Source organism: Myotis nattereri (genome assembly GCF_964212035.1).
Source record: "Myotis nattereri genome assembly, chromosome: 3".
Classification (NCBI taxonomy): Eukaryota; Metazoa; Chordata; class Mammalia; order Chiroptera; family Vespertilionidae; genus Myotis; species Myotis nattereri.
The window spans coordinates 178668056-178686950 of NC_138077.1; the positions used below are offsets into that span (position 1 = coordinate 178668056).

The 18895-nt window shown below is 50.9% G+C and overlaps 1 protein-coding gene across 1 annotated transcript; it reads right to left on the bottom strand.

The window, feature by feature from the left end:
* Nucleotides 1-272: 272 nt before the first annotated feature.
* On the bottom strand, nucleotides 273-9501 carry LOC308515546 (maestro heat-like repeat-containing protein family member 7; the record flags this gene model as incomplete). Its single annotated transcript, XM_081086066.1, has 3 exons — nucleotides 273-413; nucleotides 4120-4208; nucleotides 8277-9501. The coding sequence occupies 3 exons, from the start codon at nucleotides 9499-9501 to the stop codon at nucleotides 273-275; spliced, it is 1455 nt and encodes a 484-aa protein (XP_080942192.1).
* Nucleotides 9502-18895: the final 9394 nt, after the last annotated feature.

Sequence of the window (18895 nt, forward strand, 5' to 3'; positions counted from 1 at the left end):
CTCCCCACCAGGAGGAATTGCTGGTATTAAATAACTGCTCCCGGGTGTATAATGCTTTCCAGGGAACTAACCATTGGCTTGTGTCCTCCCAACAAGCAGTGACTCGGGTATTATCAGGATGAGAAGAGTGAGGCTCGGAGAAGGGGAATGACTTGCCTGAGCTCCCCCATAGCCAGAGGACAGCTAGAGGTGGAGCTGGGACTCAAGTCCAAGTTCCTGCCTCCTCATCTGTCCTCTCACCACCTCAGCCCCCATCTCATCAGCGGGTGGACTCAGGACTTCCACTCCCTCCCCACCCCAAAGCCACAGATCGGATGCGGCTCCCACACCATCATCTTCTTCATCATGGTCTTCTTCTCTCCGTCACCTTCCGGCACATCCTGGCTCTTCTGGAGGGTGATGACATTCTCGACCTCGGGGGGGGCACAAAGGGCAAAGCCGCAGGGTGAGCCCCACACTGAGCCGGCTTGCAGGGGCTGTCCCTACCCCTGCATCAGCCGCTGCCACCTGCAGGCATGCCAGCTGCTCCTCCCCAGCTGCCAGCCCCCAGCATCACTCGAGAGAAATGAGGAACCACAAGGGGAACTCCTGGGGGGCAGGGTGAGACTTGAGAAGGTGACAACAGGAGGGTGTGGATAGTCCTTGAAGAACAGCATTTGGGGGAGGACAGATATGAGCAACTGCTAAACTCTCCCCCTGACCAGTCAACTAAGGGAGAAGAGGTCGCAGCTGGGGAGACAGAAAGGGTCCCAATACCTCAAGCTGAAATCTCACCATGAGCAATACCTCTTTTTATAAAATGTGCTTTTATTTATTTCAAAGAGAGAGTGAGAGAGTGAGAGAAACATCTGTGAGAGAGAAACATTCATCAACTGCCTCCTGCATGTCCCCTACTGGAGCCTGCAACCCAGGCATGTGCCCTGACCAGGAACTCGTTGCATCCAATGCAACCTCCTGATGCATTAATTAGCAGTTCTCAACCTGTGGGTCGCGACCCCTTTGGTGGTCGAAAGACCCTTTCACAGGGGTCGCCTAAGACCATCCTGTATATCAGATATTTACATTACGATTCATAACAGTAGCAACATTACAGTTATGAAGTAGCAACGAAAATAATTTTGTGGTTGGGTCGCAACATGAGGAACTGTATTTAACGGGCCAGAAGTTTGAGAACCACTGCTAGATGATGCTCAACCAACTGAGCCACACAGGGGCAGTAATACCTCTTAAGGTCCTCTGCTATCTACCTTCTTAAGGGCACATCCTAGTCAGATTAAGGTATTCTGCTACCTGAGAGAGGGAATACATTAACCAATTAATCTATTCATTCTCGTTATCTTAAAGCAGAAGAAGAAAGAAAACACGAAATAAAGTAACTTCATATAATAAAGAAAGCAAAACAAAGTAATCAGATGGGCAGTGTGGTGGGTTAAAGGTCCCACACGTTCTTTTCCACTCCTACCAACAGGACAGATGGCCCTTGAATCTGGGTTCATCTCACCACTTGTTTGGACCATAGAATGCTGTGCAGTTCCTGGCCTAACCCTTAAAGGAACTGGCAACTCTTCCCCTCTGGAACCCAGCTGCCATGGAATGATGACACCATGTGGAGAGAGACGCTGGAATATGGGGTCATTTGGATGTTCCAACCCCCCCTCCCCGGGTGATCTCAGTCTACACCACACATAGCGGAAGAACCACCTGCTGAGACCAGTCAAATTTTAGAATCATGAGACATTGGGCCCTTTCCATCCTTCCCCAGTTGCCAGAGTGAACTTTTAAACCACTAAGTTTTGGGGTGGTTTGTTATACAGAGGTTGATAACTTCAGGTGCAAAAGTGATGGGAGAGACATGGCTCGTTCAGACTGAACAGTCAAGGAAGGCCTCTCAGAGGAGATAATATTTGAGCCGAGTCCTGAATGACAAGAGATAGCCATGTGAAGAACTAGAAGGAGGGTCTACCTGTCTTCCCAAACTAGAATGTCACTTCACTATTGGATCTCTGGTGCCTAGCACGTAGTAGGAACTCGATTAAATGTGTTGAGTGGCCGCAGTAATAAACCCTTTCTGTGCAGGGACTGTGCTCAGGGCTGTGCATACATTATGTAACACTAGAGGCCTGGTGCACAGATTCGTGCACTGGTGGGGTCTTTGGCCTGGCCTGTGGGGATCAGGCCGAAAGCGGCTCTCCGACATCCCCTGAGGGGTCCCAGATTGCAAGAGGGCAGTTCTCAGGTGACACACCCCAGAATTGGGCTCCCTCCTCTCTGTGGCATCACCCGAGAACCACAGCTGCCAAGTCACTACAGCTCGGCAGCTCCTGCGTTGAGCACCGCCCCCTGGTGGCAGCTACCAGTCGGACGGTCAGATGGTCGCTTAGGCTTTTAGACAGATAAAGAGATAGACCTCACTTCGGCTTTATTATGCCTCTCTTATAGGTAGAAGAACCTTCCTGGCAGAAGTAACAAATGCAAAGGCCCTCAGGTAAGAATGGGTTTGGCATGTGTGAGAAACAGAAAAAGGTAGTGTGGCCAGAGCAAGGTGGACAACTAGAGGGGTATCGTGGGATAAGGACGGATGCTCCCCAAATGCAAGACCTCTTCTTAGTCCTGCCACCACCTCCCCACCCCCACCCTCACCCTGCATTGCCTCAGAGACGGGAGCTGGCCTCGAAGCTGCCAGGGGGCAGGCCTCCCTCCTAGGAATCCTGGCCTGGATGGATCCCCAACCTCCAGACTGTCCATCAACCTGTCTTGCCCACACTCTGTGTGTCATACGCATGTCCACCAGCCTGTCCAGTCTGCCCCACTGGCCTTCACCAAGTGCTGCAGACACTGGCTTTCTCTGGCCACCTGAGGCCTGCTTCAAGACCTGTGTCCGGCCTGTGCAGCCTTTCTGTCTCCTTTAGAGACCCTCTCACAATTCATTCAGTTGCTTAGATATCTTACTGAGCACCTATGGTGCGCCAGGCAGTGCCCTGGGTGCTGGGAAAACAGATGTGAATAAGACCGACAGAAATTGCCGGTTCACAGGGGAAACGTTATAGTGGGAGAGACGAACAAGAAAGAAGATGAAGAAGTAAAGCACACGGTGCATCAGATGGTGATGGGCACCATGGAGAAAAGAGGAGCCGGGGGAGAAACAGGGAGTGTCAGGCTGGGGCTGGGGGCGGGGGGAGGGCATCCCAGGAAGTCCACTGCTGGCTGGGCAGGAAGCATACCAGCGTCATTTTGTTGTCATCCTCTCTCTTCCCTGGTGCGTTCACCAGGCATGAGGTCTCGTCACTGAAGGTTCCTGCATGTCATCATTTCAATAGAAGAGAAGAGGGGAGAAAGATACAGTATACCTGGGGTGCCATAGTCCCATCTCTCCTCCCCACTGGGCTACTCCAATCCTGACTCCCCCAGCAGCCAGACTGGCTCCCTTCCCTAAAACCGTCGGTGGCACCTCATTTCACAGAGCATCCTTGTCAGGGCCCTGCAGGGCAGCCTTCCTCCCTGTCTGGGCCCTGCCCCCACATTCTCCCCTCACTCACCATGCTCTGGCCACACTGGCCACAGGCTTTCAGACCCAGACACGCTTCCTCCCAGGGGCCTTTGCACAGGCATCTTCCTCGGCCTGGGCCAACCCACTGCCACGCCCCCTCGCCCAGGTCTCGTGCTGCCCTTCGGGTCTAAGCTTGCTTGTCACTTCTCCAAGAGGCTTCCCTTAACCTCCAGGCGAACAGGGGCCCCACTGTGACCCTCTTGTGCACCAGCGTACTCTCTTTTCAACCGTCATCACATTTCGTAATTAAACTCTTATCTGTTGTAGTAGATACCTGCTGTTTTGTCAGCCCCAGACTTCCTCCTCCTCCTTTTGGTGACAGAGTTCCTGCCTTCCCTGTGGGTTCCCCATTCCATGAGGCTAGGTGAGGCGGAATTCTTCAAGCCCCACCCATCACCCCTCTTCACATAGGGTGGGTCTGCAACCCAAGCGTGGCCAATAGAGTCCCGTGCCCTCAGCCACAGGGGTTTGTCCAAGGGTGGGCTCCTGGGCGAGCAGGGCAATGGAGGTCTTTATTTAAGAGAGTGTATCTCCTTCTGATGAGCCTGGAACTTCAGGGCCATCTTGGCTACCAGAAGCTGCTGGAAGATGGAGCCAATAGGAAACACAGAGGTATCCCAATAGCCGTGAAAACAGCTAGCACCAAGGGTACCATTCTCCACTAAAAGGGACAAGGCTCCTTGGAGAAATGGCTGACTCTAGGCGTTGGGCAGAGAAAGTATAAGACCAGCCAGAAACCAAAAAAGAGACATCTTATACTGGAAATAAGGAAGGGAGCTCACAGAACAATGGGGATCTGTCACCGGGACACAAAAGCTTGCTGGAAGGGAGTCCACTGGTCAAATTGGGGGAAGTTTGAGTATCACAATAAGTCATGGCAGCAACAGATGACGTAGTCCATTGAATAAACTAGGAATCCACGACTCTACATTGATGTAAATAAGTAAATGAGTAAATTGAAAGTCTGATGGGGATATTTACACTGTTTCAGAGTAGCTCCCCACATGATGTTTATGACAAAGGGGTAAACAGTGACTTTACGGAGGAGAACCTTGGCAGCCACCATCTCACTCAAGTGATTGACATGACCATCATCAGTAATGGAGCAAGTCAAAGCACGCGCCACCATTGCATAGCAGGCAATGCGAGAAAGCCAGCACCACTCCTGTGCTTTTCCTGCCAGGAGTGCATGGCGGGGCGTGCTCATGAGGAAACAGACAAACCCAAACTAAGGCACAACTTACAGAACAGCTGGCCCATAATCTGCAACGTCAGGAGATCACCATCGCCTGGCTCCCCTTGACGACCTCGCAGGCCCCGCAGCCGTGGCCCGCAAGGGCTTGCCCGGCCTGAAGCAGCGAGTGGAAGGGGTTGCCCAGGATGCCACCATGGACCAGTGACTGAATCTAGCCAGGAACCCATCGACAAGACTGCTAACCAAGCCTCTGAGACTTTCTCAGGTTTGTTTGTGTGTGTGTGTTTTTGTTTTGTTTTGTTGGTTGTTTTTTTTTTGGGGGGGGGGGGGTGCGGTGGATGAGGCCTCCTGAAATGACAAAAGGGATCGATGGATGACTCCCCTCCAAGCCCTGAGCTCGGATCAGCTGCTGCCCCCTTGGCCGGATGCCTCATATTCAAAATAAAAAGAAAAGAACAAGAAAGTCAAGGAAAGGCTAAGGACTGAGGAAACAAAACAGACGAGACAAAAAGGCGCAATGAGTGACTTGGAGCTGATCTCCTTTTCCAGAAAAACATTCCTGAGACGGTCAGCGACATCAGAGTGGGGTCTGGGAATGAAATGGGACCCGTGTATGAATACTGATTTCATGATTTTGATGGTTACCTTTTGTCCTCTTTTGTAAGAAATAAAAACTAAAATTCAGGGGTGATGGGGCATCATTTGGCAACTTATCCAATCATTCACAAGTTTTATATAGTGCTTTCAACTTTTCCACAAGTTTTTATTGTTTTAGATTTTTTAAAAAGAATGAAAGGAACTAGAGGCATTTTTCAGAGACAAATGACCAAGTTCATCACCAGCAGAATCACTAAAGGAAAGTCTAAAGGACATACTTCAGGCTCAAGGAAATCAATGGCAGAGGGAAGGTCTGAGATGCAATAAGCAATGAAGGCAAATAAAGAGGCTCATATTGGGGTTAATATAAGAACATTAACTACATAAAATAATATGTATAGGGTTAAGAAAGAATGAATATGCATCACCAGGATGACATATAAATTGAAAGGAGGGATGAAACAGGGTTAAAGTATTCCAATCACAGAAGACCACATCCTATATAATAAAAAGGTAATATGCAAATTGACCCTAACAGCAGAATGACTGGGAATGTCTGGTTACTATGACACACACTGACCACCAGGGGCCAGACGCTCAATGCAGGAGCTGCCCCTTGGTGGTCAGTGCACTCCCACAGAGGGAGCTCTGCTCAGCCACAAGCCAGGCTGACTGCTGCTAGTACAGAGGTGGTGGTGGGAGCCTCTCCCGCCTCCTCAGCAGCGCTAAGGATGTCCGACTGCAGCTTAGGCCTGCTCCCTGGTGGCAAGCGGACATCCCCTGACGGCTCCTGGGCTACCAGAGGGATGTATGATTGCCAGCTTAGGCCCAATCCCCCAGGAAGCAGGCCTAAACCAGCAGATGGTCATCCCCTGAGGGGTCCAAGACTGCGAGAGGGCACAGGCCGGGCTGAGGGACACCCTTCCAGAGTGCACAAATTTTTGTGCACCGGGCCTCTAGTATTTATATAAAATGCCAAGCAGGCAAATCTCTACAGACAGAGAGTAGAATAGTAGGTTCCCAGAGCTGGAGGGCATGGGTTGGTGGTGATACCTAAATTAGGTTTGGGGTTTCTTTGGGGGGTGATGAAAATGTTCTAAAATTGATTATGGTGATGATTGCACAATTCTGTGTATATTTTAATAACATTAAGTTGTACACTTAAAGTGGGTAAATTTTAAGATATGTAAATTATATCTCAAGCTGGGGTTTTTTTAAAGTTCAACATGCAAAAACAAAATTTCTCTACATCATTAGCATCATCAGTACAAAATAAGAATTGTATTAGAAAATAAGATATGATTCATAATAGCAATAAAAACAATAAAATACCTAGGAATTAGCCAATTAAAAAGTGCAATAGGCCTTGGCCAGTGTGGTTCAGAGGTTAGAGCATCAGCCCATGCACTGAAGGGTCTCAGGTTTGATTTCCGGTCAAGGGCACATACCTGGGTTTCAGGCTCCATCCCCACACTGGTAGGAGCGCATGTGGGAGATAACCAATTGATGTGTCTCACATCGATGTTTCTCTCTCTCTCTCTCTCTCTCTCTCTCTCTCTCTCTCTCTCTCTCCTTTTCTCTCTCCCTCTCCCTCCTTTCCACTCTCTCTAAAAAAGCAATGGGAAAAATATCCTCGAGTGAGGATTAACAACACAAAACAAAACAGCAATACATTTTGATAGAGAGTTTTTGTTAATTCTAGTAAAGGATATCCTAGCTAATAAAAGGCTAATATGCAAAATGACTGAACTGTGGAATGACCGGTTGCTATGATGTGCACTAACCACCAGGGGAAAGACACTCAATGCAGGAGCTGCCCCCTGGTGGTCAGTGCACTCCCACATCGGGAGCGCCACTCAGCCAGAAGCTGGGCTCATAGCTGGCAAGCATAGCAGCAGTGGCGGGAGCCTCTCCCGCCTCCCCAGCAGCACTAAAGATGTCTGACTGCCAGCTTAGGCCCGCTCCCCTAAGCCATCAGTCAGACATCCCCCAAGGGCTCCTAGACTGTGAAAGGGTGCAGACCAGGCTGAGGGACACCCCCCCCCCCCGAGTGCACAAATTTTGTGCACCGGGCCTCTAGTATCCTATATAAAGGAAAACTTTGATAGATAAATTAATAGCATTCCAAAAAAAATGATAGAAAATTTTTTGAGGACCTAGGCCTAGACAAAAATATTCTAAAATGTGTATGGAAGAATGAGGGCTTACTAACAGACTCCAGGGCACGGTTTGGATGCTGTTGTCCTCAGAATAGTTTTAAGAACTTTTAAGAGGCTATTCTTACCCTACCAGATATGAATACATATTTACAAAGCCATGGTAAATTTTTTTCATTGCAATATGGTATTGGTCCATGAACAAACAAAACTATTTGGGGGTATAAATAAATGAAAGGAAATCTTTACAGCATCAAAAACTGTTAGGAGATTAATTTACAGAACACTGGCATGTCAGAGTGAGCGCTGGTTCCAGGTAGAACCCCAAGGCTTTGCTCAGAGAGGAACCTCAAAACTCAATAGAGATGAGCTAAGCCTGCCTACTCCACGGGTCAAATGTTGACCTGAACAAAGAAAAGGAAAAAAAAAAATGTTGACCCGAACAGCCAGGTCTGAAATTTATCAAGAAAGAAAGACGCATGCATTTGGAAGGGAAGATAAAGTTAGTCGACTTGTAATTAGGACATAATAAAAGTATTATCCTATGGAGATTATTAAAGTTAAGGGTACTGAAGTTCGGAGAGATTGAGCAGCTTGTCCCAAGTCGCCCAACAAACAGAAGCTGAGCACTGGGTCTCTTGGGCATAATGAATATGTTGCATGTTATCCACTGAATGCCGCTCCCTTCCTCTCCCTCTCCCCCCTCCCGCCCCACAAGTCTGAATACAAGGTTCTCCCAGGACAGTGCCCGCTCTCGGGCTGTCGCCCTGGCCATACTCACGCTCAGGGACGCTGTGGAAGGCTGCGGTGCCCTTGTCTGAGGTGTTGCAGGTGGGGAACACCAGCGGGAACCGGCTCATCTCGGCGTTGGCCATCTCGCTCCAGCTCTGGCTTTCCTCCAGGGGCACGGTGTGGATGGTGTTGTCCTCAGAATCCTCCTGCTGGCTGCTCAGGGTCAGGGTGGACGTATCGCTAAAGATGAGGCTAGAGCTCAGGCTCAGGGTCTCCTTGGAGCCCATTATCAAGGTCATGCACGAGGTTGGAGAAAGGACCGAGTTGGGTCTATGGGTGCTGGAACGCAGGCTGATATCATCCTGGAAGCCAGGAATCAGGGCCAAGCAGGAGGCCTGAGTGACGGTCATGTTCAAATCAGACCTGGAATTGCTATTTAAAGCCACATTGATGTTTCCCTTGGAACTTGTGTTCCAGGTTGCACCAAAGGATCCTTTTGAAACAGACCCAGAAATGTCCTGGGAAACCAACTTGACGGTCTCGTTGGTGTTTGGGCTGAGGGTCCCACAGGAACCTGGAGCCCCTTTCAGGTCCAGCTTGGAGATGGTTCTTGAGCCCACACTGAGCAGGTGATTGGAGGGGGAATCCGTCGAGCCTGAGGCTGGGATAAGGAGCGCTTTGGAGCATGGCCTGGAGAGGCAGTGGCCCAGAACGAGGGCTTCTCTTGAAAAGGTCCTTAAAAATGGGTTGGATTCAGACCTGGAAGGATTGGAGTTATTCTGACCCAACTCAAAAACCTTGCTTGAGTGGGGATTGAAGGCCTCCTCAGACTTCAGCCCAGAGTGGTTGTCCGAGCTCGGACCCTGGGCCTCGGCAGAGTCAGGGCTCGGAACGAGCGGTGAGGCTGGATGTAGGGCCCCCTGTGAGTTGGGCCTCGAGATGTGATTCAGCTCCAGTCCCAGGGCCTCGCCGGAGGGGGAAGGGGTGGTCTGGAGGGCGGCTGGAGCCACGGCCCCGCTCTCATCAGGACTGGGGGTGCTATCAGACACGAGGCCAGGGGCCTCCTCGGAGACAGGACTCAGAATTGGATGAAGGTCTGGGACAAGAGCCAAGCCAGGATTCGGGGGGACATTCAGGGCAGGAACAAGGTCTGTGTCTGGGTTTGGCCCAGAGATGGTGTCAGAGCCTAAACCTGGGGCCCCAGTGGAGTTGAAACTGGGTGTCTTCTTTGGGTCTTCACAGAGGACCACACTAGCCCTCTGACTCAGAGCCATGCCCGTCTAGAGGTCTGTCAATGCCACTGCCCCTTCTCTCTGACAGCTGACTGTTGGGCTCCCCGCAGTGTTCCTGAGAGAGAGAAGGCAAATTCAGCCAAGCCTCACCTGTTACAATCTTTCCAAGGACCCCTGCTCTCTTTAAAATGAGGCCCCTGTGTCACTTACAAGGTTCTCCATGACCACACCCAGCCCACCTTTCCAGCCCCAACCTCCACGACAAAATATTCAGTGCACTTTATTCCAATGACTCAATTAGTGGTCTCGCCCCTGCCAGACCTGAACTCCACTCGGGCAAGAACCATGCATATCTTAGTCCCTGGGGCATCCCCAGCACCTAGCACTGTGCCAAGTGCACAGTAGGAAGTCCACAAATACAGACAGATGAGGAACTTCTCCCGCCTGAGGGAGAAAAAGGGGAGAAGGAGCACCTTATTGGTCACACTGCTCCCAGCCAACCCCCAACTTGCTAAAACTACTCTGCAAATGACTATGGCCCAAGGTTCCCACAGCAGCCTTGGCAGAGCTGCCTGCTCCCGCTAAAGTTTGCCTGTTCCGAGTGGGGCAGGCTACGTAGAAGAGACCCTGAGATCATCGTCAAAAGCACAGCCTTGCCTCAACCCAGCAGTCTGACTGCGGGGCCAACTCCCTAATTCCCCCCCACCCCACTCCACCCCCTCCCCTAGACATAGCTCACCTGCATGCATGGTGTTCTTAGGCAGGAGTGGGCCCCTGGAAGGAGACACAGAAGCAGATCAAGTCAGGTGAAGAGCGGCTTTTTCAATACTTACTGAGCAAAGCCTACAAGGCAGGCACACACACACAGAGTCCAGAAGTTAGACATTGTTGCTGCACTATACACTTGAAATGGCGGCCAAGGGGAGGAAGGTCACCCACCCCAATGACCCTCAGGGCAGCCAAGACCATCTGTTTATGCCGCCTGTCTGCCTACCCCATCGCTTCCCGTTGTCTTCAGGACAGCACCCTCAATCCTTAGCAAAAGGCCGTTCTGTGTCTGCCCCAACTCCCTGTTCACCCTTCTTGCCCATCCACACTCCCTTCCCCACTCCTCTCTATCCCCTCAGCTCCTTTAGTTTTTCCAAGGAGTCAGGCTCCTGGGTTAAGTCTGGGCCTTCGGGCATTGGGCACCCCTTTCTCCAGCCTCCTTCCCTGGCTAGCACCCACAGCTTCACCACCTCAGGTTTCAGCTCAAATGTTAAAAGCCTTCCAGGTCCCCCAAACAAGTGAGGTCCACTTGTGAGTCCCCAAGGCCTCTGGTCCACTTCCCCCTTCTCGGCACACAGCATCTGGTTCCCCCTCTGGACAATACGATCCCTATGAGTCTACACCAGTAAGTGTTCAACAAATAAGCTTGTTGTTCCATCCTCTTATCTCTTCTTCATTCGCCCAGCCATTCTCCCACTAGCTGATTTGATCACTTATTCATTCATTATTAATTCATGCACTCACTCACTGAATCATTTGTTCCACAAACTTTGCTGTGCATCTTTATAACTTGGCTTTGGAAAGACCATAGATTTGGAGTCATGCTGTCCCAGGTTCAAATCCCACCTCATCCTCTTACTAATATTAGTGAACTTGGGTAATAAGGGACTTTCCCCCTCTGACCCCCTCTTCCCTGTCTCTAAGATGGGAGCACAAAGCCTGCCGCCTGGGGTCATTCACACAGCCACCGAAGGCCTTCTATAATGGTTGCTATGTGTTCTATGCCTCCCGCCAGGCACTGGGCAGAGAGGAGGAAGGCCGGTTGTGCGGTGGGGAAAGTGAGGCGGAGCACAGGGGGAGCTGCCTTCATTCCCAGCAAGCAGTTTGTGCGCAGCCTTGCGTCCTGCCTCCGGAGCAGGAAAGGCTCACTCACCATCGGCACCAGAAGCACTTTTACCCTGAAGCTAATTCAGTTTAAAATGCCAGGGCTCCTTGCTTGCAACCCCTTTACAAAGGGACCGTGCTTCATTTTGCATTCACAATGTTGTCTTCTTTAACTTAAAGGGGAGTCTCATAATTATAAAAAAAAACACAAAAAACAAAAAAACACTTTAGGCTCCAAAAAGCCCTGGATCATCCCTTGATCTCCCCTTCCACCTGTTTACACACACACACACACACACACCGTGGTTATCAAAGAGAGGATTTTCAACCTAGAAAAAATAGGAGCCAGATCCAGCCCGGAGAGTGAAAAGGTGCTGGAAAGCCTAGCTGGCGTGGGCTGTGGGAGAGTGTGACCTATACCCTCTGACACAGCAGATGCACAAAACCAGGTCACTGGGCGGAAACCACAGGTCTCAGCCCTGGCTGCCTCTCCCCCTTCCATGAGAAAAGAGCAGCTCTCTCCCCACACGCACACACTTTCTCCTATTCCTTCAACCCCCTCCATCCTGCAGGGACCTCAGAGCAGCCTGACCATTACTGAGGCAGCCCACATTTGCCCTCCATTAAAGGGCCATGTGTGCCCGGTCAGGTGTGGCTCAGTTGGTTGGAATGTCATCCTGTGTACCAGAAGGTGGCAGGTTCAGGGAGGCAACCATAATCTCTCTCTCTCTCTCTCTCTCTCTCTCTCTCTCTCTCTCTCTGTCAATTAAATCTAAATCAATTAAAAAGGCCCAACCAGTGTGGTTCAGTTGGTTGAGCATGGTCCCCTGCACCAAAAGGTTACTAGTTTGATTCCTGGTCAGGGCACATGCCAGGGTTTCCAGTTCAATTCCCAGTAGGGGGCGTGTGGGAGGAAGCCGATTGATGATGTTTCTCTCTCATCGATGTTTCGATCTCTCTCACCCTCTCCCTTTCTCTCTCTAAAAATAAAATAAAATAAAAACATTTTAAAAGATTTTTTTTAAAGGCCACTGTGCACTGAAAGGAGTGATGGTTCTTGAGGGACTTGGGTGGGTCCCAGGGGAGCGAAAGGAACTCACTACTGTCTTGACAGCCACATGCTACCTTTTGGCCTTTGCTCCAAAGCCAGGGCCGCAAACGGGGAGGGCAGAGGACGGTCATAAAACAGCCAGTCCTGTCCATGATTGGAGAACCATTGGCTGATTCCCATCCTGCCTTCCCCACCTCAGGGAGCCCTCCAGCCCTTGCTGGTCCCTCAGGAGGAGACGCTCTCAGTGGGTCTTCCAGTTCCTCGCTGAGAACATGATTATGAGGTGGATGGGCCCAGAATGTTAGGCACTCGTGTGAGTATGTGTACACACACGCATGCCAGTGCACACATACATCTGGCATGAGGACACCTCAGATCTAGACAATCCAAACCAGAACATGCCATCTTTTCCCCAAATTGGATTCTTCTATTCTCTTCCACTGAAAGAAACTGGCACCACTAACCAAGCCAGAAACAGTATCCTTGACAGCTCTCTCCCTCACTTGCTGCATTTGATTTAGCCAAGTTCTGCTCATTCTGGCTCCAGAAAAGTTCCTAAATATCTTCCCATGTAAAAAAAACAGATGGATAGATAGATGATAGATAGATAGATAGATAGATAGATAGATAGATAGATAGATGATAGATAGATAGATCTAATATTCCCATGTCTCTCTCACTACTGCCAGACCCCAGTGAAGCCCCCATTGCCTCGGAGCTGGTTTTGGAATTGCCCTCTCCCCTCTTGACAATGGTCCCAAATTGAGCCACAAAGATCTTCCTTTAAAATTTCTTTCAACACAAATCGGTAGTTACAAAATAGTCACAGGATATAAAGCATAAGGAATACGGTTAATAATATTGCGATAACTCTGTATGGTGCTTCCAGGTCATCTGCCTCCTCTTTCCCCCGGGCAATGATGCTCCCTTCCTCGTCTTCTCACTCTCTTCTCCTTCCCCTGCCCCCAATTCCCACCCGCCACTCTCTGAGAACTTGAAAGTCTAAACTTTCTCCAAGAGGCTTGAGCTGCTGATGGGAAGTTGAATGTGTTACCTCCACCTGGGGCATCCACACGGTAATAGAAAATTTATCTGTAAGCCAAAGGTATGAAGTTCTAACTGTGGAATTACAGCCAGAGGGGAGAGAGGTCTACCCAGGGGGTGGGGTCTAGGTGGTAACCTGTGGACTGTGAAGGCCCTCACCCCGGGGACTCTCCCAGAGCCACCTCTCAACTTACCTAGGCTCCCCGAGCCCAGCCCGGTGTCACCGTCTTTGTGAGGTCACCAGGACTCAGGAGTTCCCAGCCAATGGGGCCCTGGCACTGAAGGGAGAAGCAGCTAGGTGTTCTGAGACAGGCTGGTGAGCCAGGCGAGTGGAATAGGGAAACACATAGTTAAAGGGCCAAGCAGTTTACAGCCATCTAGTAAATCACAAAAGCCTATCTTTCCTAACCAAGGACACTTAAGAGTAAATGGTTTACACATCTCCTCCCAACCAGAGGATAAATAGCTTAAATTACTCAGGGAGATAGATAGCAGATATCCAATTAGTGCCATTTGTGCCAGCCACACCCAAGGACAATGAAGTTAAGGGAATAAATCTCATTTTGCCCCATCAGCATAAAGCTGATAAATATTCTATTGAGATCAGCCCCTAAGATCTCCTCTATTGTATATGTACTAGTGGCCTGGTGCACGAATCCATGCACATTGAAAGACAATTAATTAGAAGGTGGCCTGTCTGTCTCGCCCAGACCCGCCCCACAGCCAACCGCTGCCCACACCTAGGGTGGCACCATCGCTCAAAGGGCTTCTGCGGAGTAAGCAGGATACCTCTGGCAGGTGGGGTGCCTCGGCCTGGCCTGTGAGGATTGGGCCGAAACTGTCCCTCTGACATCCCCCAAGGGGTCCCGGAGTATGAGAGGGCACTCTGCAAAGTTGCTGTCATACAGGGTGAGGAATGCAAACGCAAGTGTGCAGTAAACCAGATTCGGGGCTGACGGTGTCCCAGCAACAATGTAACCATGGCCAAAGGTGGAATCGTGCAGCCCCTTGAGGAATCAGGCTTCCTCCTCTCTGGTTTTGGGGTGTATCACCTGAGAACCACTGCTGCCAGCTCTTGCATTGAGCGTCTGCCCCCTGGTGGTGTGCATAATAGCAACCAGTCAGATGGTTGGACACTTAGCATATTAGCCTTTTATATATATGGACTAGAGCAGGGGTCAGCAAACTCATTAGTCAACAAAGCCAAATATCAACAGTACAATGATTGAAATTTCTTTTGAGAGCCAAATTTTTTAAACTTAAACTGTATAGGTGGGTACATTGTTATTAACACATTGCGTACCGCATAGAATTCTCTAAGACATACGCCAGGGACCGCACGTTTTCGGGCAAACTGCACGTTATTTAAATCATCATAATGCAGTTTAGATGTTGTTTTTCAATAATTATAACATTTTTATTTACAAAAACAATTAAACAATTAAAGCTCCTAGTACTTTTTTAACGTATGGCACTGCGTAAAACATTTTCCTCTATGAAGAGGGAACAAACAAAATTTACATAAGTATCTAGATTCGCTCCTTTTTCCATGGGCGTGAAAAACGAGAACACTCGTGAGCGGTCCTTAACAGATGGCGCGCGAAACACGAGAAAACTCCTGAGCGGTACAAAATGTGTTAACTTAATTAGGGTACTCCTAAGCTGGCCTTTGCTAAGAACGTCCTCAATCTGATTGAGGTGTGTTCGCTGAGGTCGACCCCTTCCAACTCTCCCATCCACACTCATCTTGTATACTTGTTTCACAGTGGTAGGCAAACTGCGGCTCACAAGCCACATGTGGCTCTTTGGCCCCTTGAGTGTGTGGCTCTTCCACAAAATACTGACTTTTGTGCATGGGCCACGAAGTTTCAATCGCACTGTACATGCGTGCCCGCATGTGGTATTTTGTGGAAGAGCCACACTCAAGGGGCCACAGAGCCGCATGTGGCTCGTGAGCCGCAGTTTGCCGACCACTGGACTAGAGGCTTGGTGCACAGATTCTTGCACCAGTGGGGTCCCTCAGCCTGGCCTGTGCTCTCTCACAATCCGGGACCCCTTGGGGATTCAGACTGCTGGTTTCAGCCCGATCCCCATGGCCAGGCCAAGGAACCCTAGTATACACATAAAATCTTTGGTTAATCTCTTCCCATCCTCTCCCCTCCCCTCTTCCCTCTGAGATTCATCAGTCTGTTCCATGTTTCCATGCCTGTGGTTTCTGCTCCGGCATTGAGCATCTGCCCCCTGGTGGTCAGCGTGCATCATAGCTATCAGATGGTCAGCCGGTCAGCCAGTCGCTTAGGCTTTTATATATATACTCTAGGGGCCCAGTGCACAAATTCGTGTACCTTGAAAGGAACTGTGGGCCGCAAGGCTGCAGTAGGCACAAGGGCAGGTCTCAGCCCATCCTCCACGCCCCCGCCCGGTCCCTCCTGCCGCGGCCCCGGTCCTATCTGCTGGCAGCCCTGCTCCCGCCACCACCACCACCACCGCTCCCACACACTGACAGCGCCGGCCCCACTCACACCCACCGGAGCAATTGGCCAGCGCCAGCAGCGGGTGCAAGTGGGGCGGCACCATCAGTGGGTGTAAGCGGCTGCTGCTGCCTCAATCGCCCCTCAAGAGCAGGGGGAGGTGGAAAAGTTCTCAGGGGTAATCAGGGTCAGCAGCCGCCACTCACACCTGCTGATGGTGCTGAGTGATCGGGACCAGTGCTGGGCACGGGCAGCAGGTGTGGGAAGGGCCGGCGCTGGCAGTGGGTGTGAGTGGCAGCTCCAGCGCTGGCAGTGGGCTTGAGTGGCAGCTCCAGCGCTGGCAGTGGTGCGAGCAGGGCCAGAGCCGCAGCAGGTGCGAGCATCGGGTGGAACTGTAGAGCACAGGAGCAAAGAATTTTCAGTAACCACCAGAGGCTAGCCCCAATGACAGCAACCAGTGCCGTGCCTTGGTCTGGCACCCCCCGCTCACTTGCTCCACCATCCCACTGCAGCCAATGCCCGCCATGTTCCGCACACACCCCCTGGTGGTCGGTGCACATCATAGCGACTGGTTGTTTGGTTTTTTCCGGTGGTTCTGCCGTTCGGTCTATTTGCATATTAGCCTTTTATTATATAGGATATAATAGATTTCAGAGAGGGAAGGAGAGGAAGAGAGAGATAGAAACATCAATGATGAGAATCATTGATTGGCTGCCTCCTGCACACCCCCTACTGGGGATCAAGCCCACAACCTGGGCATGTGCCCTTGACCAGAATCAAACCTGGGACCCTTCAGTACATAGGCGTACTCTCTATCCACTGAGCCAAACCAGCGAGAGCAAGTCCCAGCTTTAAAACCCTCAAGAAGTTCTCGCTTCAGCAGCACAGATACTAAAATTGGAACAATACGGAGGTTAGCATGGCCCCTGCACAAGGATGACACACAAATTCATAAAGTTTTCCATACTTAATAAAAAAAAAAACCTCAAGCGGCAGGACCCAGCACTCTCTCCCCCCAGGTCACACCTGCACCTTTCTGGTCCCCCTCTCCTTAACCCTCAGGCATGTTGCCGTTTTCTTTCCCTCTTCTGAGCTTCAAGGGTCCATCCTTTGCTTCTGTAACTGGTTTCCTGAGCCCATTTCTTCTGTGGCTCCGTTCTACCTCTGTATTTGAGCTCTTGGCTCTGAATCTTTCTTTGCTGAACTCACGAACCAAGGTCCATCGGTTGCAGGCTCAAACCCCAGGCCCCAGTCAGGGTGCCTGCAGGAGGCAACCAATTGATGTGTCTCTCTCATCATTGACTAGAGGCCCGGTGCACAAAAATTTGTGCACTCGGGGGGAAGGGGGGGTCCCTCAGCCCGGCCTGTGCCCTCTCGCAGTCTGGGACCCCTCAGGAGATAACGACCTGCTGGCTTAGGCCTGCTCCCGGGTGGCAGAGGCAGGCCCAATCCCTAGGTGCAGCTCCTGGTCAGGCTCAGAGCAGGGCCGATTGGAGGGTTGGGGAACCACCCCCTGTCACACTCAAGGCAGGGTCGATGGGGAGGTTGCGGCACGACCCCCTGTCACACACAGAGCAGGGCCAATCCGGGGGTTGAGGAGCTCCCCCCTGTCACTCACAGAGTAGGTCCGATAGGGGAGTTGGGGCACCGTCCCCTGTCACACACAGAGCAGGGCAGATCAGTGGGTTGGGGCACCGCCCTCTATCATCCACAGAGCAGGGCCAATCAGGGGATTGGGGCGCCGCCACTGTCACACTCAGGGCAGGGCTGATGGGGAGGTTATGGCTCTACCCTGTCACACACAGAGCAGGGCCCGTGGGCGTGGGGGGGTTGTGGCCCCACCCCCTGTCACACACAGAGCAGGGCCGATCAGGGTGTTTGGGCGCTGCCCCCTGTCATGCTGATCCCGGTGCCAGGAGGCCTCGCGGCTCTGCTGATCCCGGTGCTGGGAGGCATATTACCCTTTTACTATATAAGGCAGAGGCCTGGTGCACGGGTCGGGGCCAGCTCGTTTGCCCTGAAGGGTGTCCTGGATCAGGGTGGGGGTCCCCACTGGGGTGCCTGGCCAGCCTGGGTGAGGGGATGATGGCTGTTTGCAGCTGGTCACACACCCTTCAGGGTGGGGGTCCCCACTGGGGTGCCTGGCCAGTCTGGGTGAGGGGCTGAGGGCTGTTTTCAGGCTGGGGGTGACTGAACTCCCAAACGCTCCTTTTTTCCTTTTTTTTTTTTTTTTTTTTATTCTGGGCCAGCTTTAGCTTGAGGCTTGGCTCCAGCTCTTAGGCCTCCGCTCCTGAAAGTAGGTTACTGGCCTTTGCATACAATGTTGCGAATCTGCTGGCGGTATTTGTTAAAATGTTTCAAACTTCAGGTTCAGAGGCCTGCAGCCGCAGGCGGGGAACGTTGGTTTCCTCCATCACTGAGGCAACCAAGCCTCATGTTAGTTTCAAGCTGCCTGGCTGCCGGCCGCCATCTTGGCTGACAGTTAATTTGCATATCTGGCTGATTAGCCAATGAAAAGGGTAGCGGTCGTACGCCAATTACCATGTTTCTCTTTTATTAGTGTAGATGTTTCTATCTCTCTCTCCCTCTCCCTTCCTCTCTGAAGTCAATATATATTTTTTTAAAAAAGAACTGAGGCCCTAGCCCAGTGATGGTGAACCTATGACACGCTTGTCAGAGGTGACACGCGAACTCATTTTTTTGGTTGGTTTTTCTTTGTTAAATGGCATTTAAATATATAAAATAAATATCAAAAATATGTCTTTGTTTTACTATGGTTGCAAATATCAAAAAATTTCTATATGTGACACGGCACCAGAGTTAAGTTAGGGTTTTTCAAAATGCTGACAGGCCGAGCTCAAAAGGTTCACCATCACTGCACTAGCTGGTTTGGCTCAGTGACTAGAGCGTCGGCCTGCAGACTGAAGGGTCCTGGGTTCAATTCCAGTCAAGGGCACATCCCTGGGTTGTGGGCTTGATCCCCAGGAGGGGGCATTCA